Source organism: Corvus cornix, chromosome 1A, assembly GCF_000738735.6.
Source record: "Corvus cornix cornix isolate S_Up_H32 chromosome 1A, ASM73873v5, whole genome shotgun sequence".
NCBI classification, from domain to species: domain Eukaryota; kingdom Metazoa; phylum Chordata; class Aves; order Passeriformes; family Corvidae; genus Corvus; species Corvus cornix.
Window position 1 is genome coordinate 5,503,722 of NC_047057.1, and position 24,495 is coordinate 5,528,216.

Here is a 24,495-nt window from a genome sequence, read left to right on the forward strand (position 1 = left end):
TGGGTGGCGGCCGGCGCAGTGCGCATGAGTTCGGGGCGGCTGCTCGGCGGAGCCAGCGGCGCTGCTCCGGCCACCTGCCCGCCCTTCGCTCGGGCTCGTTCCGCCCTCGGCCGGGAGAGGCGCGGACCCCAAAGATGGTGAGTGTCGCCACCTCCTCGGGGGCTCCCCTCGCCCTGCGCGGGCCCCCCGGCTGAGGGGGTCTTCGCTCCCACCCGGCTCCCGGACTCGTCTCCGCCGGGGGTCGGGTCCGCTGGCGTGAGGGGATGAGCTCGCACCGCTCCGCCTGCCCCCGGCTCGGTCTGGCTGCGGGGAGAGGCCGCGGAGCTGCGCGCCCCTGTCAGCCCGCCACGGGAATGCTTCGGCGTTGCTCTTATTACTCACTAATGGATTTTTAATTATTCTTCCCTCCTGTTCCAAGAGCAGCGGCGGCCAGGACGGCGGGCGCTCCGTGCGCTGCGCGGGCTCCGGGCGCCGGGCGGGACCGGGGACAGGGACCGGCACAGCCCCGCAGAGCGCCTTTGGGCTTGGGTTAGTTTGGATACACAGGCGGGGAGCAGAAAAACTGTCAGCAAACTGCTGCCCTGCCGTGTGTGAGGCTTGGCTTCCCACTACTGAGTATTAAGAATTTTTTTCCCCCTGTGGATTTCTTGTTCTTCCCTATCATAACCTAAAATTTGCTTCTGCTAATCCGCAACTTTAAGAAAATATATTTAAGTAAAGGTTTGATACCCGTAAAACTTGGATGTATGCTGTTCCTGCCTGACTAAGGGTGATGGGGAACAGCTGCCTTGTGCCTCCTCTTTGCTTTCCGACTGTCTGCAATTTAAGGTTCCAGTGGAAAAACTGTTGGTGTAAACAGTAGAAGATTCTAGTTCAGGATACTTTTCCCCCTTCCCCCGTCAGGTGCCTTTTCCATCTGGAGAGGGTGAGCGTGCGATGGCTGGTACTTCTTAAGATCTTAATCTTAGGTGGTTCTGGGAAGGTTTAGTGCGTGTAAAGAGAAAGCACAGCCTTAAAAACACTCTCGGGATTTTCAGTAATCCGGGATCTCAAGGGCATGTTTCCTGAATAGTTTTTGTTTTAGTGTGGCAGCGAGAGGCGGTTGCTGGAAGTGGAGCTCTGTAGTGCTTGGTCCTGTGCATGGGTGTAGCAAGAGATGATTCCTGTGGTAATAAGCATACAGATGAAATAGGAAAGAGATAAGACAGCCTCGTCCGAATCTTTCTAAACATTTTGCAAGGATTTTATAACAAGTATCAGAAATGTAACAGTTATTTCCTTTCCCCTCCCTTTTATGAACGGCACACAAGGAAAGACTTCTTTGCAAACCCTAAAGCATTAAGTCTTAGCTTTAAAAGCTTTTGCAATTTCTGGCTTATGCTAATAAAAAGGTATTCTTTTAAGACTTTACCACAGATCCTTGACTAATGCAGTATTGCAGATGGCCTTCCTTGTACAGGTACTACTTTAAAGAATTATGATTGTGGCTTTTTTCGTGCCTTTGCAGGAATCACTGTTGTATAAGGGAGGAGCTGATGTTTAAACAATAAAAGGGGGGGGGTAGTTGCTTGGTTGGGTCTCTAAGAAATGAAGATGTTACTTATTTCTCAGAAATTGAATAGATTTTCCCAGCAGTGTCTTTCTTATCAAGGATTTGTTTGGGGGTTTTACTACAGAGAGTGAATGAGTAAAATGAAGTTTTGTGACTGGAAGTGCAAGTAACGCCTGGCATTAGAAAGGAGCAGGGATATTCTTTATTGCATCTCTGTTTTGTCAGTAGTAAAACTCTTCTGTTAGACATAGCTGCTTTTTCTCTGCATGCCTCTGAGAGAAATATTAACCAAGAATGTTGGCAGACAGATTACTGGTTGGATATAGTAACTGGAACAACTTAACTCCTGAGCAGTTGACAAGTCTCAGGCTGACTGACCTTCTGAAATACTGGAGCATGAAAATAAATGAGCATATGAATGTGGCTTTCAAAGCCAGCCAGACAGGCTGTTACTGTTACCAAGTCCTCCCTCCTCCTTTTTTTAATTAAAAAATAAAACCAAGTAATTTTAATTTCCAGTATAACTAACTGCTTAAATATATTCTTTTCAATTGGATGTGTATGGATTATCCCTGTACCAAGTAAAGTCCAGGGCCAAGACGCTATTGCTCTGTTTTGCCAGGGCTGTTTTCAGCTTTGCTTACTTGGGCAGGCAGACCTTTATGTACTTACATAGGAATGAAATGTCCATAAATAAGTTAATTTTTAAAGTAAACACCCCTGCATTGTGCTTCAGATGTCCTCTGCTTTCTTCCCTACAGCAGCACAGCAGTCACAAAAGGAAACATAGGAAAGCAGCCTAAAATCCAGTTTTGAGACTGTGACACAGCTTTACTGGGGCTGAAAATTGTCTTGCTATCCTAAATACTCTGTAAAACAGGATTTGGCTCACCATTGCTATGACTGTAGCAGTAGTTACATAATGAAACCCTAAACCCCAGCAATGCTGCACCTGTAACAAGACAGAAGTTGACTAATTACAGAGGCGTCTGTGCCTGAAATTGTTTATGTACACTTCATGGTTCTAAAGTGTTGGCTGTCACAGATAGCACCACCCTGATGTTAACAGGGGAGATTTAAAAAGAGTAACTTGAAAAGAATGGGACATTTTCCTTGTTGAAATTTGCATAAGGACGTTTGAAGTCAGAGAAGAGCTCAGCCGTCACCTGGATGTGTTTAAAGCCCCATATAGGACTGGACTAAGCAGCCCTGGGTATCACTCATAATTCTCCCACTGAGCAGCTACTGGTCATCAAATCTCAACTAGAGAGTCCCACTGAGAGCCTTATCATTATCCTTAGGTATGACCCTAATCTAAAGAAAAGTAACTACTTGTCACTGGCTGTAGTTTTATTTTTAGTTGGGGCAGGAAGGGATTCTGCCACTGTAAACATGTGGGGAATGTGAGCACTTCAGGGATCTTTGGTGGTTTATTCCACGATGTTGCTTAGGAGCCTTTGCCACTGGCCTTCATTTTGGGCATCGAGATTCAGCTGATGCTGTTGCTGTTGTAGTGCACTGGGAACAGAGTTTATTTGCAAGGGAAAAGGCAAAGATGTGTGGGCATGTGCCTTTTCTTACCCCAATAAATTCTGTCTTGAGGGTGGATCAATGTGCTTAGCATCATCAAAACTTGCATTGGTATTCCACTGCCTTAAAAGAAGGATCATTTCCCAAACACTGCAGAGAGGAGTATGTGTGAGTACTGATGAGCTATGCCCTTGGGTTGGCTTGGTTGTAGGTAACAAAGTGTCTAATGTATAGGGTCTCAAAACAGTAAAAAGGCTGTTGTTGAAAATCTAGAAAGACCAGTTAAGAATGAAGCACACAGTATGGAATCCTCATTTTCTGGTGTCTTCAGGCTTGGATTAACATGGTGTGACCTTAGGCATTGTTTCTGGGCAAAGCATGATGTGGAGAATTCAATGTAGTAATTGAGTTATTACTTAGGTGATGAAAATGTTGGTTTGTGATTGTTTCCTTTCTTTTTAAGTGGTTCCTACATTTAATTTGAGATCCAATTCACCCAACCATTTAAGCATGTGATGGAATGTCCTGGTGAAGTCAGACAGATTTAAGTTCTACTGAATGGGTGCCTTTCCCATCTAGTTCTTTCAGAAATGTATGTACACAGGATTAGTTATTTCACTGTTGGCAGCTCTCACAAATTCTAGTGTGAGTTGTATGAATGACATTCAGTGTGTTTCTTGAGGCTCCAGATTTAGAGGACTGAGAGAATCTTTGTTTTTAACTTTAAAACTAACGGATTTTGTAGCTCCCCAGCCTCTAGAGGAAAGTTTGAATTGTCACAAGTGTGCCACAGAAACCAGAAAATTTAAGACAAAATATCGGGGTTACATACATTGAATTCTGGGACTCTTGCATGATTGTTGTCACTCTATAATTACTTTGATGTAGTTGCATCTCTGTGATGGGCTGCCATGAGAGCCCCCTGAGTTCACACTTGGCTAAACATTATCCAGTCGTACTTGTCACCTGTTCTGCAAATCAATATTGATGTCCAAGGAAGTGTCTATAAAAATGCTGTTGGCCTGGCTCTCATTTAGCTGACCTTACTATCATGGATTCTGTGTCTGTGTATTTTTTTGTTCTGTTAATGGTCAGCATTTCTATTTGTCTGGCCATACTGTGGTGACAGTCCCTCTCTAAACAAGGGCAGGAACATTTCCAGGTTGCTGGATGTTAAATAGCCATGACTGTTTCGAACACACAGGATTTTTCATGAGCAGATAAAGACTTTGAATCATACTAAATGTTATCATAAGCTTCTATGCTTACGATGCAGAGAAGAAAAGTCAGAATTTAACCATGTTGGCCAGTTTTGGTTTGCCTTGGTTCCTAAACATCAGCTGTTGTCTGTTGTTACTTCAGTTTTGTTTTGTTTCTTTCTGTAAAAACAACTTATAAATTTACTGTCTGATTCTGTAGGGATTTTATGTGTTCAGCAAAACCTCATCAGTTTATCCTGTGTACTCCTAGAATTAGTCAAGTTGCCTGTGAGGTTTGGCCTCTGTAGGCAGTACTGTTACTTAGTCTATTCTTCTACCAGAAACCTTCAATCTTACTGTGTATCACAAGAGTAGGGTTACCCCTAAAGCTCAAGGATTTACTCAGTAGTTAACATACTGAAGGAGGTAGAAGAATTCAGTTGCTGCTAGCCCTGTTCAGAAGGAGGAAATGTGTCCACCATAACTAACCATCAGTTTTGAGGAGTTCGGAACAGCAGTGGCTCAGTAAAGACATGTCATGGGCCAGCTGGTTTTGTTCAGCTCTGGTCTTGTACAGCTGGTTCAAAGGTATGTTGCAGGAGCACTTAATACAAGCAAAAATTCATGAGGTTATTAGACACAAATACCTGACTTGTTTTGGGAAGCCCTGTGGTCTCCTGACCACAGCACGCAGGAATCTGAACAAATTCCTACTCTCCTTTGCCTTGTTTTACTGCTTTGCTGCCAACTGACAGAGGCTGATAGAGATACAGGTCTCCAGTCTGCCCCTGTACCATCATTTTTATAGAACCCATCCCACAGGAACACTTCTGATGACCACAGAATATTTCCAGATGATTTTTCCAGATGCGTAACTCTCCAAACTCAACCATTGCCATGGAGTGCAAGGTGACTGACAGTGTGTGCAGAGCTGAGTGTGTGCATTGCTGTGTCTGTACACAGCTGACAGATTAAACCAACCTTGAAGTTCACTGACCACTTCTTCTGTTTCAGTTGAATCACTGAGAAAAGAGCTGGTTAAGAACAAAGTGTGTGTGATGCTCAGTACACTCAAGGCTTAGAAATCTATCTTGAGAAATGTTTCGTGCAATTAGTGTTCTAGAAATTGTATGTATAGTGAAAGGGACAGACTGATCTTGTGCCCTTTTAAAAATGTATGATAATTTTCTAAAAATTGTCAACTCACCTTAAGTATGTTGTGCAGTTAATGGCGTGGTGCTGTCTGCTGTCTTTTGGCTTCTGGCTTACGTAGCAGTTGATTTTTAGCATTTAAATGTCTTGCACTTTTGTGGGATTGATCCTTTTGCCTATTAAGCTAGTCTTCAAACAGGATTGTTAATAAAAAATTCTTCCAATCTCCTGCTACTATAGAAACAGTCCCTCGTAAATGCTAACATTGAGCTTCAGTGAAGAAGCAACCTTAGTCAGCAAAACTATAAAAATATCCTTTTTGAAAGGACAGACCGCACCTTATCTTTGATGGGAACTTAATACAATCTCTCTGAATTATTTGCCTCTGTCAAAGCAAAATTAAATCTTTGGAGGTGAAATTCAGTGCTAACTTTAGAATCTTTCAATTTCCTCCTTCTGCCATCTGAAAAACATGCATGATATGTGACTTGTATTGTTTTAAATATCTCATGAAGGCTATCTCTAGTGTAACCAAGTGATTGCCTCAGATGATAGAATCATAGCTGCTCTAGGATGCCTTTCTGGTTTAATATCTGGGATCTTCTCTCCAAATAGTACTGCTCCTGTCACACTTCTGCGCTCCTGTGTCATGGTCTGATATTTTTTTATTATTAATCCCTAATGGTACAGGCACACATCTCTTAAGCCAAGCTGAAAAATACCCAGCTACAATGACTGAACAACAAATCCCATTGCAAGCAACTTTCATATTTAATGTGTCTCTGAAGGTCAGGAGGAACAGCCGCCTGTTGTCCTGCTGCTCCTGCTTTCTCTGAGCTAGGTTACCTTATTTTTGAACCCTGCTTGTTACCGTGGCAATCCTACTGAAACAGACAGTGGGGCCTGGAAATTCATTAGATTCTTGACTATTTCTATTTTATATCCATAAAGTCTTTCACTTAATAGTGATGACATAAAAAGGGTGAAGGGACTTCAGTGTTAACCATGGTGAGAAGGGGAATTTGTAAAACATGCTCTACCTATTGTAGCAGTGCCAGGCAGCCTCCCATCGGCTCTTGCTGCTCTAGGCACTGTACAAAGGTGTAGGAGTTTCTCCAAGCATAAAAAACAGAGTGAAGGGGAGAAAAAATAATGTATATGAATGGATTATGATTTTATTGACATATACCTTTGATGTGTTAAAGATGATGTAAAAGAAGGGGAAAAAAAAATCTTCCCCCACACCTTTTCTGCAGGCTCACAGGCTATTGCACAGCTCTCAAGCTTTTCTGAAATGAGTAAAACTCCCAAAGAAGCCACAGCTTCCAACACAAAAGCAGGACCAGTGCTGTAATGTTTGATACTGGCTCTTGTGTGGGTGGCTCTCTGAACCAGTCGCACTCACTGCCTTTAGTCATTGTTCAGGAGCTTTGTGAAACATCTGAACTGGAGCTCCAGAATGAGTAATGGGAGCTTGCTGGGACCAGAGCTACTTGTTATTTAGAATCCATGGCTTTAATGTTTATTGCTGCTGAATCTGGGTGTTCCTGCTCTCCTGAATGCAGATAGCCCACCATGAAACTTAGTCCTGGTTAAACTAAGGTATTGCTGTTGGACAAAGCAGAACAGTACTCTTAAATACTTCTCTCTCAAAATTTGGGCCTCTTGATTGGTTTCTTGGTAACTTGGATTAATATCTTCTTCTGGTTGTTCTTTAAATGTGGGTCTCATTTGTGCTATCTATTGTAATCTGTAGCTGGGACCTCTCAAAATATAGTCCATAAAATGTTCATAGTATAGAGTGTAATTCTAGAAATCTCTTATATATAGTTGTCTATAGCATCACTGAAGGACTGAACAAACATGGGATGTTCCGTTTATATTTGGGACACCTGGATAAAAATTTGATGCTGCAACTTAAAAAGTGCTGATGAGAAATAATATTTGCCTTTTGTTGGATTAGTAGTAGTACTCACCTCTTGCTGGTCTCTCTTTTCCATCTGAACGTCACCTTGACAGTTATAGGATGAAATCTGAAGTCAGTGGGAGTTTTCTGTGAATTTCAGAGGTGTCAAGATTTTCACTGATAATATTGGTTTCCAAAAATTGCATAGATTTTCTTGTGTGGGTGTGTTTGTGTGCGGCTTTTCAGCACCACAGGGTTTGTTGTAGATGAAGCTGCTGTTGCAGGATATGTTCCATGCTCAGGCTGCTCTTTTCCTGTTTAGCTTTCTGCAGCACCCAGCAGTACAGCAGCTGCCTCAGTGCTCTTGCATCTGCCTGTCCCGCGAGTCTGAAAACCAGGACCACAAGCATGTTTCTACCTCTGGGCATCACTTAGCCCATTATCCTGAGGATGCATTGTATCATTGGTAGCTAAAGTTATTAATAGAAAAAAGGAAGAATGTTCTTTTTGTGTAAAAGCAAGGCTAAATTTGATTGTTAGACCTAATGTTCATAAGAAGGGCTATGAGATGTTTTTGTTGTGGCATGCCAGTGCTCTGGATTATGGGTGTGCTTCCAAGACTTGCTGGACTGCAGCCTAGCTACATTGTGTGGGAGCTTTCCCACAGGACACGTTGGTGCTGCGGCGCAGGCAGTGCACCTCTGGTAATGTCATAGCCCTCTCCTGGGAGGAGGGCTCAGCGGGATGGAATTGTTGCTCAGTATTGGCAGATGTTATCTCACTGCTATGAAACACTAATCAGCTTACCAGAAGGCTCTGGTTTCTCAGCCCACAGCCATGGGGAGCAAGGAGAAGTAATCCGATTGAATTGGAAATGCAGGCTTGACTTTGCTTCTCGTGTCGCCTCCTGAACCGTAATAAAGGGAGAAGCACTTGGGAAGCAGGACCATCTCATTTAATTTGTGCAGTGTCAGGGGAATGGTGTCCAGTTCCCAGCTGGTTGCATATGACATGGTACCTCAGAACCAGCTGTTTGGAGGAATGTGTCACTGCTGTTCACGGGTCACAGGCAGGGTGGGTGAAAAGATGGACTCTTAGCAAGCAAGGCAATTTCTCATTGCAGAGAGTGGTTTAATGTATTGGAGTGAGAAATGAGCTAGGTTCTACTTTTCGCTTACCCCCGTTCATGCTGTTAGTGCACTGAGATGACTTTTGCGTTTGTGTCCTTGAAAAGAAAAGTTCTGCCAGAGTGCTTGGGGAGATGACAATAATTCAGAGAGGTTTTACAGAACTGGACGTTGGGAAAGCTTAAAAAACTGGGGGATTTTGCTCCAGTGAGTGCTGGTGCATGCGTCTGTTTCAGTAAGTGTCTTCCAAATGTACAAGTACTGTTTCTTCATGGCTGAGTGAAATAAAAGCTCTTGAAGCTTTAAAATGTAATTTGTTATGCGCTGGTGCAAAAGTGGCACCAAGTTCTGCTCACGGATCTTTCACCAGAAGCAGGCGGCATAGAGCTGCTTCAGTAACACAAGTTAACTGCAGCAGTGTTAGGAAATGAACAGGGTTCTGTTTCCCTCATGTGATCCCATAAATAGAATTCTTGTTTAAAACCAAATAAAGGTACTTGAGCTGGGCCAGTTGGTATCTCAGCCAGTGGGATTTTATTACTGTTAATGATGTGTCATAATGGAAAACACAAACTGAATTTGTAGGACGAGGATTTATGCAGGGTCCTTGCTTCTAACTGACCATAGACATCTGGTTTAGAAGCATGAGAGATGGGGTACAGAACCTTTCTGTGTTGGATTTTTAGTCATCTTTTTGAATAAAACCAGTTTTTTAAAAGGTGCCCATAAAGTGGTAGATGTGTTCCAGGGCATAAAGATATGCCTTTTATTAACTTGTGTGGGATCTTTTTTTGCCACTTATTTTCAATTCCTTTTCAAGTGTTTTAACAAGCAGATCTAACCAGACCACGTTGTTCTCTGTTTCCAGTCATGAAGAAAGCAAGCAGCCCCACGTAACACACTGATGGCATTCTGTGCTGCATCAGGATCAATCAGTCAAGAAAGTGTGATGCCTAGGAATCTCCTGGCAGATTCTCCTGAAATGGCATCTGAAATCTCTCCAGAGCACATGCATGGGAGCATGGAGAGGGCTGGCAGTGTGGAGAATCGTGGCAGCCAAGCTAGGTGCAGAAATCTTGCCTTGGTAAGTGTTTAATGAGCCTTGTGCTTAGTGATACAGATTACATTAATAGCTCTGTCCACATCACGCAGTTTTTGTTTTATTAAGATTGATTTTTGCCATTTCTAATCCTAAGTGGTTGCTGGTGTTGTCTCAGTTGTTAAACTCAAAGGCCAGAAATAACTTCTGAGCTTTGGTACAACAGCTTGTTATTCTGGTCTGATTGTCTCTGAGAGCTTGGAGAGTGCTACTCTCCAGCCCTTCCTCCCAGAGAGCCGGGAATGGCAGTAAGGGCTGCTCTGCCCTTGCTTTTTTAAATAGCTCATGAAGGAATTTAAGGATAGTGGTTGTTCTACATGCTGCTTTTTGCTTAATCTCTTTGTTGACACTCCTGAATAAAGGTCTCAGCTTATTCTACCTTAATTAGATGAGTAACAAATATGTCACCATAAACAAAGCCATCCTCGCATTAGTGAGTATGAGTGTGTGGCCATTTAAATCGTGAGTGAGTAACTGAGGGAGTAGGATGCACTTCTGTGTTTTTCCCAATTAGCAGGGTGAATCAGGCAGTGAACTCAACAGTACACTTTGTACTGTGACAGACTAAGCCTAGAAAGCAGGTATGGTTCCTTCCATATTTTTTTTATCATCACGACCATTTGAAAAGCATCCATTTTTAATGGAGGAAAGAACACTCTGGTAAACATGCTTGCCCTAAGTGGAAATCTAAATCTCTGTCTTGCCTTAGACATAGAATTAGGCTTTCTGTCTCTTTCCTTCTGCCCTCCCTGATAGTTTCCTTTTTAATGTGGTAGTTTTCTGTGGAAGAGTAAGTGGCAAAACCTGTATTTACCTGTATACCTCAGACACACTCATGCTTTTGTGCTACTTTCTGAGCTTTCTGACACCTGGAGGCAATTCTAAAGCTGTTCCCTTTTTTTGTTGTTTCTACTGAAAATACTTACTGTTAATATGACGCTGTATCCTTCAGCTTGTGTTGCTAGTTAAAACACAAAACAAGTATTATGGAATTCAGTTCCTTAACTGTTTCCGATCTGTTCTAGAAAAAAGTTGTGAAGGATCAGGAGGAGGTTAAATACACCATTTGGACTGAGGAAGTTAGTGTATATTGTTTATTTTATGAAAGCTGCTTGAATTTTAGAGAATTACAGTGGAAGTAGTACTTCTAGAGAATTACAACTTAATTTTAAACAGAATTGCAAGTTAATTTTGCTCATTACCACTAGTTTCCCAGGTTATCACAGTAGTAGTCAATCATGTTCCCCCTTGGGTTTTATTCTTATCTGCAGTAGCAGGCATGAGACTAGACATTTGGAAAAACCAGTATTGAATAACAAAGCAATGTGTAAATCAGTCTGTTTGTACAGTCTTATCCTGGGTCTGCTGTGTCAGAAAATGAAAACTAGATCCTGCCATGTGATAACCCATATGATGATGCATCAGCTAGAATTGGAATCCCTTCCTACTCTGTCATGCAGTAATTTATAGATTTGGCTGCAGGCTTAGGCAATTCCCACCAGACCTGTGAATTAGCAGTTCACAGAGCCTTTCATTTCTCTTGTTAGAGTTTGTGCATGAACACAGTGAAGTGTGTACCAACGAGTTTTAACTGTGATGCCACAGATCCCCTTTCATGATTTTTCTTCCAGCAGTGTAGTAGGTGGCATGTCCAATAAGGCTGACAGCTCACATGTGTGGAGTAAAGGGTTGGACAATATAAACTCTTCTCAATACAGGCATAATTTCAGTTTCTGAATTTGAGAAGGGGTCTGTGTTAAACTGAACATGAAGGAAATTCTGCCTAATATATATAATATATATAATATATATAGAAATATTATATATATAATATGTATATATTATATATAATACTATATATATAAAAAAATATATATATTTATATATATATATATATATATATATATATATAATATGCTCCTAGAGACTTCATCTTCTGGCTTCAGTAGTTCTATTAGAAAAGTTCAGGAGATGCAGAAGCTTTGATGGCCTAATGAGAAGAAATGAATAGGCAACTTTGTTTAGACAAAGAATTTCTTATTACACCAATTCTGAGAAAGGAGGGGATCTATTTTCAGGCACACTGCATCTTCACAGCCCCAAAACAGAAGCAACTAAAGACTTAACTGCCTCTTCATTTTGCCCTTTCCTGGGTCTGTTCACCTAGAGACATGGCAAGGAAGGTCAGGGTTGGCTTTGATTATTTTGGGTTTTTGTAATAGCCTTGCAAACTAAAGAAGTGTAACAGTGCTTCTTATGACAGGCCTGTACTGCTGCAGGTTTCTTCCTATCTGATTGTAAAAAAACCAGGCTCTTAAGTTTCTCAGTGTCAAACTGCATTAGTCACTAAATATAACCTTTGTATTGCATCTGTGGAATTCAAACAAAACCAGGGTTGTGATAATAGGGACAAATACTTGGATTGGCTTCAGCCTTCGCTGACTGCTCACAGCTGGTTTGGCTGACTTCTGGCTGGTCCTGCATCCTGTGTGTCTGTGCTGGCATCACTTGCTGGGGAACTGGTTGTCAGTTTAGGAATGACTAGGAGATGGACATTAATTGCCATGTGCTAAAAAAGTCTTAAAATTCTGTATGTGGGCCCCTTCCCAGTCAGCTGTTGTCACTTCAGTTTAGTTTTGCCAGATTCCTCAGCTTCTCTTACCTAGACAAGGGTGCTTTCAGTTAATCTTTGACAACTATAGGCCTTCAAGACAGATTTTTTTTTTTTTTTTTTTTTTTTTTTTTTTTTTTTTTTTATGGAAAGCAAAGTGCTGCCTTGATTTTTAGGAGAATTTTCATAGAAATGATAGATATTTAGGTCTGGATTTATGCTGCCAAATCTATCACAGCAGGCTGAGTTGAGATGGGAGGAATGTATGCCTTGATATCTTCATGTCACACGAATGTTTGTAACCTTAAAAACTGTTACATATGAGGACATGAATTTGCACATATATTTTGGTTTCTTTGTTAAAGAGAGGTATCCATACATCTACTTGAGAAAAGTGTATTTTCTCGATGCATGGAATCAGTTGCACTAACCCAAGGGTGAGGGCAAACAAAAACACTCTGTTCTTGGCAATTCTAGCTTCCAAAACCCAGTCTGGAATGACACTCCCTGACATGTGGTATAAGAATTAACTTGCCATGAAATACAGTTGCAGCAATTTAAAGACACTTAATTCAAAGATAAAACTAGGTCTTGGGGGTTTTTTTGAAGCAATTTGTCTTGTTCCACTGACTGAATAGGCACAGACCAGCTTCTTAAAGCCAATCCTTCTTTCAGTGCTTCTCTCTGGTAATTGGACTGGGTATCTATTCTCAGCCATGAGTAACTTCTTTAGTTTCTGTGTGTGAATAATGTGCTAGGACAATCGTGCTACCTATGAAAACCATGGCAGAGGTGCTGGTTGTACCTGAAGTGAGCTGTGCTAATTGGAACTGCACTGATAATAAGCTATGTCAGTGCCTTGGATCTGTTGCTATAACTTCAGTACTTTACCATCTGTATCTGAACATGTCTCACTGAGTGATAGCTTTGAGGGATAGTGAGTTCTTGTTATTCTTGGTGGATCACACTGTGTTTTTTATTTAATTTTTTGCCTTTGGATCAGACAGATCCTTGGTTAATACCACAGTTCACCACCACTCTCTTTGGGGCAGTGGTGACCTCCAGAATTTGTTCAAGTCACTATTTCATTTGAACACTAATCAGATGGCTTAAACTGGGAGAGGCCATGACTCTAAAAAAGAGATTTTGCTAGTTCTGATTTGTTATTTTTTCAAACAGGCTTTCTCTCTGTCTCTAACAAGACTTGATAGCCAGTCACTGAAGATAATTTGTCACTCCTGGATCCCTTGTATAGTACAGGTGACATTCTGAATATTGGTTACATAGACATGAGGAGCAAGTATGCTGTGAGTAGTCTGAGGTGGCTCAGTGTTTTGTTTCACACACTCAGCCATTTAACTCAGGGGTGACCTGGTTGTTTTGTAGTTATGGTGTCTCTCGTAGCCTAACAAATCATTATTATGATCCTTATCCCTTTTGCATCAGTACAGATAATTCAGATGCAATAGATCTGGCATTCTAAGTGCACCATGCTAGTGTCTCTTTACCCCAACCTCTCTGACGAGAATCCACTGGGAATCCAGTGTAGATTTAGGGGTTCTGGAAAAGGACAGATCATATGTCTGTTAGCCCACTGCCACCTTTTTTCCTCACAGTTTGAATGAGTCTTGTGATGCCGAGTTGCATTTCAGGTACATTCAAGGGAAAGTCCTGAGAAAGACTCCTTTCATAAAATTAATGTGTTTTTCCCCCTTGACACTGATACTCCACAGACTTTACTGTACTACAAGACCTTTCACTCTGTCCAAGGACTTTGCCAAATAACAATACACAAAAAAATGAGAAGAATTTTTAACTGTTTGCTTTGTATGGATAGAGCTGCCTTGGGGCAGGTGGAAGCCATTCCATACAGGGTGTGGAGAGAGCTCTGCTATGCTTCATCTGCTTTAAACTGATGTTAGTATGACCTGGAAGCGTATGCCTTGGAAAAATAAGAGCCTGACTTCCAGAAAGGAATGATCTTGTTGTAAAATGTGCTAGTGAGAATATGGATCCTGAAGGCAGTTTGGGCTCTATGCACAAACTGCATCATTCTGCATCAAAGCAGGATCTGGTGGATAGATTATTCTAGCAGGTGGGCAAGTCTGCTCTTTAAACCACACTGATAAGCATTCCTGAACTTCGAGTGGTTTTTTTTTTTTGTGTACTCCATTACTTTTCACAGAATACTTGTATTAGAGTTTCTGTAATGTGAAAGCCAACTTCTGTCTCACCTTCAGTGCATGTAGAGAAGATTTGTTGTGATTATATGGGTGGTTAATTTCTTATAAATTAAAATACACACAGGGCTGCATCTGCCCACCACCCTTTCATTCTCTCCTGTTTTAAATATAACATGCTCCATTATTTGAGCCTTCCTGTGCAGCTAAACTCGCAGCATTCCATGCGTTGTTCTGGACCCTGTCCAGCTTGGCTGCATCCTTTCCAAAGTTCAGCAACTGACTCTGAACTCTGTGTTCCGAATGAGGATGTGCTGTCATGTCATCACCCTGGTTAATATATCCCAGAATGAGATCTGCATCCCTGAATAGCAGATTTTTTCCCTCTTTATGGCACTTAAACTGACGGAGCCACAGATCGTGCAGGTACCTTGCAGTAACTTCATCTCAGCATCATTTTTTAGTTCATCTGTGAGTGCATTTTTGGGGGCCACGTCATAAAGGCTTCAAATCAAGGTATGTGACATTTTGTGTTTGTACCTATTGGTCAAGTCAACAACCCTCTCATGAGAAATTAGCTTGGTGTGAAATTACTTGATTTTTTTATGGAAACTATTTAGTGTCTTTCGCCTGAAATGTATCCTCAATTTTCTCAATGTTGTTCTAACACGATTTCTTTTTCCCTTTAATGTCTATGAGCTGATCAGCCTTATTTTGTTTATCAAAGAGATGTCTTTGGGGTTTAAGTAGATACTCAGCTTGCTTTCTTTAAAAGTAGGTTAGGAGTAATTTAGTCAGTTTATGACTTTAGCTCATCTAGTTTATCTTTTAAGTACTTGTAGATAATTTGTTTCATCACTTAGGATCTATTGATTATATGCTTTGCTACCTATTATGAAGCACACGGGTACAATTATGCTCGTGAACTGAAGAAAACAACACTCAATATTATAGTCTTCTTCACCAAATGAAATGGTATTATCAAAACCATCAGATAGTGGGTTGTAGAGGAAGCACTTTTTGACACAGCACACAATTACACTCTGGAACTCCCTGCCACAGAATGCTGTGAATGCCAGTCATTTCCATGGCTCAAACAATAAGATGAATTCATGCTAGAAAAGCTCATTAAGGGCTGTTAAATATGAAGATGCAGATGCATCTGGGAAGTCCTTAAGACATGTATTGCTGGGAACTGGAAGGATTTAGGGGAGAAAAAGATATATCCATCCAATATACAGCAACACCCCCACCAACCTCTCTCCCTTGTCCTGTGTGTTCATAGTTGCTGAGGGCTACTGAGCTAAATGGGCTTTTTGGTCTGCTCCTGTGTAGTAGTTCCTGTTCTCAGCTGTAATTCACTTGCTTTCAGCTTCAGTAACACAGCAGTACAATCCATTCTGTCTCCCTTTTCTGTAAATCTTGTCAGAGGTACTTGACTTCTTCTGTGCTAAAGCTTTTATGCCTGTTCTGGTACAGTTCCTGCATGTAGGGCTTTCCTTTTCACCCCTTCTAACAAGTAAAACTGCCTTGTTATTAACAGACTGTGGCCCAAGTGGTGCTACACTGGCCTTTGTACTTCATATTGGAATAGTTTGCTCCCTTCATTTGAGAAGCATCCAGTCACTTCTCTCTCATGGAATTGTGCCTATTAATTCTTTGTCACTGTCAAGTGATTGATAAATCAGTTGAATCTGGCATTCTCCTGGTGTTTTGCTAATTGAGGTTTGGTTCCTTAGCAGTTTTTAGAAGGTTGTTTGGTTTTGGTTTTTTTAAGCACTGCAGATGTCTTGGGATTTCCTGTGCTGGTCTGTTTCTGTCAAAGCTGTGCTGGTCTTAGGATTTTAGACCTGGATGTGATGTTCAGAATTTCTTAAGATGTATATGAAAAATTGTGGGCCTCTGGATATTAAGTCATTGTTTTAAACAGGTAGGAAAGGAATCAAGGAATCTTTTCTGTGAAACAGATTGTATTCTTCTTTTCTTTCTCTTCTTTTTTTTTTCCTCTTTTATACCAAACACTGTTATAACAGACTCCTTCCTGTTTGGCGTAAGCAGGAAATGTTTGGCTGCACATAGATCTAAAATATTAATGCCAGCTGAGCATACTCAGCTATTTCAGCTGTTTGCATCCCAAATTTCTTCTGTCCAAACAGTCTTTTTAATCCTCCTAATTTAATGTAATTTTAAGCTGAGGCACAGTTACCAAGTTTCAAATTCAGACTGTCTTTTTAGTAAGTAAAACAGTAGTTTTAAAGTTTGCAGTGTTAGGTGTATGTGAGATTTAGTTTAGGGAGGTGTGTTTGTGTATCAAGAGTAGGGAATAGATGGAAACTTTGAGGTGAGTAACTCAAGTAGCTGAAAAGACTTTTCTTTGACTATTAAAAAACACAGATTCATCAAGAAGAAAGGAAGCCTGGAAAACCAGCCTGGAAAGAATATGAGCTGTTCCAGTACTTGGAATATATGGCAAATGAATTAATTGCAAATAGACTTGGTAACTTAGCTAAAACTGGTACCTGTTAAGTTACAAAAGTTCCTCCCATCTTTCTGAAGGCTTTACTATAATACAAGTAATACAGGTGGGAATAAAGCAAGTCACTGCTTGCTTCACATCTCTGAGCTCCTTTGGTTTGACCAGCCTGAGTAGGTTTTTTTTCCACTGTGATTGTGTGTCTAAAATGGGATTGTTTCCTTGGCTGGCAAACTGAAACATGCCTTGCCCGAGGGAGTTTCTATCCAGACTGGATGCCTTGCATCTCAGTACAGTGCCCTGACCTAACACTGCCTGTTCTCCAGAGATGTTGGTTTTGGGGTTTGTTTGTTTGTTTTTTTTCCCTGATGAAATGTGACATTGATCATCGTGAAGGGAAACTGCACAAGGAAACAGATCGAAGTACTAACAGAGATGAGGTTGGCCTTTCACATCTTGGTATGCCACTTATAACAAATGTGTTTACAAAGGGATGATTACTCAATTTGGATTCTTCACCTAAAGGGACACTGCTCATTTCAGCAAGATCCATGAGGGATGGTTAAATCAGGCAAAGCTCTCCTGCAGATCTTACCTGGCATGGAAAAATGCTCAGTCTTACAGCACAGAAAAGGATGGAAGGAAGTGCTTCTGGAAGTCTTTGCTTCCTTGCTTTATTCTTTGCTCTGCTCTTGATTAAACAAGTTAAGCTCAGGTGGGAGCAGTTTTTTTAGGTGCACAGTGTGGTGCAGTAATTCCTGTACCACACTCTGGATTTGTTGCCACTATGCACTTCTTAAACACCACCCCCTCTTCTTTTCCTTTGCCTGTGTAAGTCTGGCTCTTGCAGTGAGCTCACCCTCTACAAAAGGTTCTTGGAGTCTTGTTCAGTTCCAGCTCAGGGCTACCTAACAAGGGCTCCTTTCCTGTCATTCTCTCGCCTACTACACATAGCAGCCCTATGAGTATTTGGGTGGGGAAGGAAGGAGATTGCAACATCCATTAAGGAAAAAAAAAACAACCAAAAAACAAAAAAGGAAGGCTTGTCTGTCTCTTGCTTTTCAAGTGCAGCTGTAAAACTTTCCTTGGCCTTTGAAAACTGACATGTGGTGGGTGCGAGCTGTGGAATACGTCAGCCTTTGAAGTTCATCTTTTAAAGAGGCAGTGGCAAATGGCATCCAAATTTCAGCCTTTGTAGCAGTTTTTCTACAAGCTGGAATAAGTTACTTATTCTGACAGTACACTGTGGATAGTAAGATTAAGTTAGAAATAACCACACCTCTGTACATCTTTCCCACCCACCAAATGTTCTATTGGCCACACAGGAGAAGGCAGTTAAGAGCCCCAAAACTTTTCTTTTCTGATCTGTAGTGTTCTAGGTGCTTGGAGACCAGTTGCCACTGTGTACAATGCAGCACGTTACATTTCTTAATCTATAGGCATTACTTTCCTACAGAGCTGTGTTGTTCTTATTTTTAATGCTGAGAATGGGGATAAAAGCTTTGTTTGTGCAAGGAGTAAACAGGTAAAGCTGTGCGAAGGTTTTTTTAGTCTAATCTAATGTAAGATGATCTGAACAGGCACAATGAGTTTGAAGCAAGTCGTGCTGCCCTAGCAAGAACGTGGCTACCTCTTGAATATTTGGACTGCATACCTTTATGTATTTACCTAAATTCTCCCAGCCCTCCACTGAGAAGTAGCCTTTTTACCCTGTCTGCACATACAATGAGGTGTCCTTGGTGCTTTTTGTTAAGTTACTGACAGCAAAGTTTCCAGTATATGCTTGGCAGGGGAGAAATTCAATCCAGAAAAGGGAAAACCTCTCTTGCTTTTCAACAATATATACTTACATTCCAGACCTTACACAGTTCTCTTGGGAAATGTCTTTCCTGTGTCCATTGTCTTAATGCAGTACCTTTCTTAATCATTCTTTGTCATCTCCAAGCTTCTGGAAAAGTGAGTGTTTCCCAGGGTGTCGGGAAAAGAGCTAATGCATTACTGCCCAGCATTCTCATAGTGATAATGTGTTAATCGAGTTAATCAAGAGCAGTGACTCAGAGAAAATGAAGACTGGATAAGCCAAGTGATTATTTATCACTTCTGTGGTCTACAGGATTGTTTCCTGCTGAAGAAAATAGCCTAAGGCAGTATACTGCTGCGGAGCATATCTTCATATTTATTCTTAGGTTTTCCTTTCTGTAACTCAAAGGTAAAATCTTTAGAAACCTGCTCCCTCCTAACTATTACTTCTTTGTAATCTGTCATGTAACTGGATAATTTATACTCTGGGGGGGGTAGAGACACTTCTTAGCTCCAGCTTTGCTTTCAGAAGCCAAGTCCCACTTTGGACTAGACCAAAAAGGAAATCAATCTGTTTCTGGGACTGTCCTGAGTGCACCCTTTCCCTCCCATGTTGTTCCCCAAGCCTTGTCCCTGAATCTGACACAGAACACAGTTTAGCCCAGTTTGGAACCAGAAGAAGCCATCCTAACCCTTGCAAAGGCACCAGTGGGTGCAGGGTGCTATTTTGCCTTTTTTTTTTTTTTTAGTAGCTTTTATGGCTTTTACGATCTTTTAGCAATTTGTTCTGTACAACTCAAACGAAGACTTCTTTGCCATACTAAAGGATGTAGTATACCAGTTACTGCTCTTTGGATTTTTAAAAAAATTTTTTTGTCCTCTAGCATTGTAATATCTAAATGTCTCTTTGGGAAGGTGTTCATCTTTCTGGTTTTTTTCTTTTTTTCCTCACAGGATGATGAAAGTTTGAAATACTTAACTCATGAAGAACAGGATGTTCTCATGTTCTTTGAGGAAACCATAGATGCCTTAGAAGATGACTTGGAGGAGATGGCCCTACGTGACAGTGGCATCCACTGTCAGTCCCCAAGGTCGACAGAAGAAAATGTGTCCAGTCATTCAGAGACTGAAGATATCATTGATTTAGTACAGTCAACACCTGAGAGCAGTGACCATGAAGGCCCTTCCAGCAGAGATACAGAACCAGGTAGTTGTGTTTCTTGCAAGAGTGGGTTTTCCCTTTGATCAAGCCCTGACCTATTCCAGTTCTCCTTAGAAACAGCTAAAGAAATTCTGTACCTTCCTTACTACCTCAAGATAAATTTGTTACACATCAGGAGCTCTAAGGACTGTGATTTTAATTTGCCTTGGGGTTTTTGAAATTCTTGCTGCTACTGTAAGTTTTTTTTCTAATTTTTCCATGTCCCTCATGGGGCTCGTGCGTCTGATGAAGCTTTTGATCTGCTCTCTGTCCTCTGCCTGGAGACTGACTTGTCACTGTTGTGCACAGTCATTACAAGGCAGACAGTATTCACCAGCCTGTTCACACTCTGCTTTTCTCTAAGACTTCTTAAGATTTTTTCCAAGAGTTTTAAGATAGCAGATTGTTTTCAGTGTTACTTTTTGTGGGACTGAAAGGCACACTTTCCTATCAGTGAGTTTGTGACAAGATAGCATATGGCATGTTGTTTTTGTCACCCTGTAGAGTGTGTTCTCTCTGTGTTTGGAGAATGAATCTATCAGCTAGTACACACAGTGGGATGTAATGTGTCCTCTCCTGGCTGTTTTAATAAAAAATAAGAACTGCAAAACTCTTATGAAAGAGCAGCCATTGAAGCACAGTGGAGCAACACACAGACTTTGAATGAGAGGCAGAGAGAGGGCTGAGGTAGTGACACAGTGTAAATGTGGTGATTTGAGCTATGGCACTGCCTATGAGATGCCATTGCTGGGAGCTCAGTTATAGTTTCTTCTGGCTATGTGGGCTGAGGTTGAGTTGGAAAGGTAGGGAGAGGGGAGAAATGATGCTAAAAGAAGGTTTTGCATTCTGCTCTGTGTGAAGACTTAATGACATCTCTGCTGCTTTGCCTTTTAGTGTTGGATACTACCCAGAGAGCCGAGAGCCCTCAGCCAGCTGTACCTGCTGACCTTCCCCCAAACCCCCCCGCACCACCACCAACGGTGTCAGAGACACTTCCTCCTCCACCCCCTCCTCCAGTGCAGCACCCAAAGCTGCTCCGTTCCATCCCCACTCCTCTCATCATGGCCCAGAAGATCTGTGAGCAGCAGGCGGAGAGCCGGGCGCGCTTCCCTGGTGCCCTCAAGGAAGGGAATTCCGAAAGGAAGAAAGTCCCCGTAGCCAACGGTGATTATTTCACGGCACCCAAGCACCCTCCTGCCCCTGCCCCCAAACTGCACCGGTTCCCAAGCAACATCAACATAACAAATGTCAGTGGCAAGGAATTCAGTGAGACGATTTCCAAAGCAGCGGTTAACGTCCAGGAGCGGCGGGCTCAGGTGCTGGCCAACATCAATGGGGGAGCCCTTCTGGCAGCTGAACTGGAGGAAAAGCTGCACAAAAACGATTTCTTGTCACGTAACAGAAGTTCTTCTTTACGGGATCTCTCCTCAGAGCAAACACGCTATGAAGCCCTGACAAAACTTGGCCTAGTTAAGGGAAAGCCAGCTCAGGACCAAGTGGACCATGCCCCAAGCACTCAGCAGCGTGATGTGCAGCCCAAGCAGGCAGAGGCTGTTACCAATGGATATCAAAACATCCATGAGATTTTAAAAAGCGAGCCCAGCCCTTTCCTTCCTATGGGCAAAACTGTAACAATCAAACCAGAGGTGGCTCTTGCCACTAACAAAATCAGCAGCACACAGCAGAACACAGAAGAGAGTTGTAATGATTATAAACAACCTGGTGTAAGCCTGGACATGCGGAGGAGGTCGGGTTCGCTGCCTAGACCTTCAGGATTTCGATCCCAAGGGATAACGGTGAAGTTTTCCGGCCGTGGCTCAACTGAAGAAGCCAGGAGAGAGGCACTCCGGAAACTGGGACTGCTGAAAGAGACTGCTTAACTTGGATGGAAATGTTGTGGCAGTGAGGGGAAAGTCATAGCACGGCTTTGTGCTAGAACAGTCCCAACAGGATTGGGATCAAGTGGTTTGGAAGAAAAAAGGGAAAGTTCTCTGCTTCAGGCAAGCCAGGGTGGTACTAGACACTGTGGAATGGCCACTTGTGTTTATCCCAGAAGGACTGGCTCCATGTAGGGTCCTGTACAGCAGTGGGTTTTGGCTCTCCTTCCTACAGAGATACTCATCTGTTGCTCTTTGTGACTAAGAGGAATTTTATTTAATTAATGCTGGACTGTAGCAGGCAGCATCTCATTAATGAAGTGTACAGTGCAGTATTGTTGTACATAGCAAACTGAATGGCAAATCTTGCTTTCGCTCTTTCTGAAGCCAAAACCAAGAGCTCTGTCTGTCCTGTCCACATGTGTCTGTCTGTCTGTGGGAGCTCGAAATAATGTCACAGCTGAAATTTCTGACAGGGTGACACCCTTCTGTGACTTTTTGTTGTCTGTGTTATCTGGCTTGGCTTCTTTTCCTGCCAGTGGTGGGGTCTTCTGCTCCCTCTCTCTGCACTTGACTCAGAACTGTGCACAGGGTGGCTTCTGCTTCGACCTTCTCCTGGACAGAGCAGCCCAGGCTTTGAATGGGTGACTGCCTCACTCTGCTGCTGCACCTGGAGTCTCCCCTCCCTTCCCAGCCACCTGCTTCTTGGTCATGCCTGAGCAGCCCACGTGTCCAGGGAAAGGCACCAGGAAAGCCTCAAGGATATGCACCGAGCACCAGATTTCGCACTGACAGCCAAAGAGTCTCCCGACAATCTGTGACCCCAACTGCTCTGTCCCAGGGAGGATCTCACAGCAGAAAAGCCATAGGAACAAGTTAACTTTGTACCAAAAGCAAGACCTGTATGTCAAAAGTCTTGTCTTTTACATTGGGGCTCCTGGGAAGGAGCTGTTACTTTTTGAACAGTAACTGTACTACCAAATTATAAGTTTCTGTTACTTCTAAAACTGTCACTGGTCTTCCTGTAGTTTGACAGCCCTAATAATCCTCTGTTCACAGCCTTATTTGATTCTGCCCTGCCAGTGCATAACAGAAGTTACAGCCAAAATTTGTGCAGGCTAAGTGGAGTTTCAGGAGAGCTGCATGTAAGAGCACATCATTCCTGAATGGTCCAAGTTGGTGGTATTTTGCCTTTTTTCAATAGACAAGCTGGTAAAGATGGTCCCAAAGTATATTTGTGTGTTGGTATGATTTTTTTTTTTTTTTATATGGCAAAGCTGCCCTTCCACATTGAAACTCCTTCCCTTTTTGTATTACCTGAAAACATCAAGAATAGCCACTTTAAAATCAAATGCCAAACTCACAATTTTTTTGTTGTTATTCCTTCATGTTTGATTTCTCGGTGTTTTGGATTTTTTTCTAAAGGGAAAAACTGACTTATTCTCTGCACTTTCTAAAGCCTCGACCAACCCACTCCTTCTCCCAAGCAGCTGAGTGATAAACCTTGGAGAAGAGGAGGGGTGGCTACAGCAGAAACTGACACACCCTTTGACGAGGAGCTCTGACATAACTGTGATAAACAAGTTTTTAGTGCTTGTGATAAAGTATTTCAAACTTGCTGAGCTGTACTGGTAAATGAAGCTGTCACAAAGGGAAAAACCTTTGTGTCATTCTCAACCTGCCTCATAAGTTAAGGGGGGTTTTGGTTTTGTTTTGTTTTTTTTTAAATTATCTGCTTGCTGCTTAAATTTTTAATTGTGTTGTTATGGTATCTGGCTGGTTCTGTTATGTAGTTATTCTTTTCAGCCTTTTCACTGGGTAAGTGATCATGTTCCTCATTGTGACAGGCTTTCTATACATAAGCAATCAGTAATTAAAATATGTGGCCATTCCTGGGCTGGCAGAGCACTTGGGCATGCATAATCAAACGTGAGAGGTGCTGCTGAAACAAAAAAGGCTGCTTGTGTGCTGCAAGTAAAGCACAGGCTTGTTCTGCTGGGCTCTGAGTCTGTAGTCCTAAATCAGAAAGACAAGGGGTCACATAAAATACACCCAAGCACGTGCTGCAGTGCAGGCTGGAATAGAGGCCAACATGTGGATGATGCATCATCATTTATTAACATAACCTGATAAGTAAATTTAAATGTTTCATGGCCTTTGTGCTTTTAAATCCTGGTAAAGCAAATTCTTCATTATGAATGTGACGCGCGTACAAAGCAATCTCCACATCTAATCATTTCTTGCCAGCTCTTCTTTGAGTTGTTTACAGCTGAGAGTCCATGCTAAGCAAACGGGGGGAAAATACCCTGACACTGTTTCATTGAAATTCAGTCCAGTTCAATAACTCTGTAAAGTCACCCTACTTAAAAATACCCCAGATGTTTAATATCTAAAGTTGCTGTATGCTGAATTAGCTGGATCATGTTCTCTCATCCTTTGTGCTGGGCTGTGTCCTCAACTGGGGGGAAGTGAGAGTTAGATCTTCATTAGGTAAAGCAGTTTCTGCCCAGGGAGGACTTGGAACGAGGTATTCATTGTGGCCCTTCATCATAGCAGATAAATCCTTCTCTGTGCCTAAAACTGTAGTCAGTAAAGCCATGTACTAAATGAAGTTAAGTCTAGCTGCTACTAACCTGTATATAAATTTAGCTCTATTTTGTGTATCTTGTTTTGTGTGTATATGTTGCTGTGATTTTACTTTCTTCCCCTTTGTGCTAGAGGTAACTGTCTTGCACAAACCTGATAATCATCTATTAAACTAGAATAAACCCAATGAAATGATGCCTGA

General features: G+C 42.0%; 1 protein-coding gene across 1 annotated transcript; it reads left to right on the forward strand.

Moving 5' to 3' along the window:
• Nucleotides 1–24,495, forward strand: PROSER2 (proline and serine rich 2). Its single transcript, XM_039571293.1, has 4 exons — nt 1–137; nt 9,335–9,550; nt 19,584–19,836; nt 20,725–24,495. The coding sequence occupies exons 2-4, from the start codon at nt 9,371–9,373 to the stop codon at nt 21,708–21,710; spliced, it is 1,419 nt and encodes a 472-aa protein (XP_039427227.1). The 5' UTR covers nt 1–137; nt 9,335–9,370; the 3' UTR covers nt 21,711–24,495.

What these genes read in the sequence shown, in the direction of transcription:
- PROSER2 (XM_039571293.1), top strand. Translation starts at nt 9,371, where the DNA reads ATGGCATTCTGTGCTGCATCAGGATCAATCAGTCAAGAAAGTGTGATG. An exon ending in GGTGCAGAAATCTTGCCTTG is followed by an intron (nt 9,551 to 19,583) that starts GTAAGTGTTTAA and finishes TTTTCCTCACAG; the next exon opens with GATGATGAAAGTTTGAAATA. An exon ending in CAGCAGAGATACAGAACCAG is followed by an intron (nt 19,837 to 20,724) that starts GTAGTTGTGTTT and finishes TTTGCCTTTTAG; the next exon opens with TGTTGGATACTACCCAGAGA.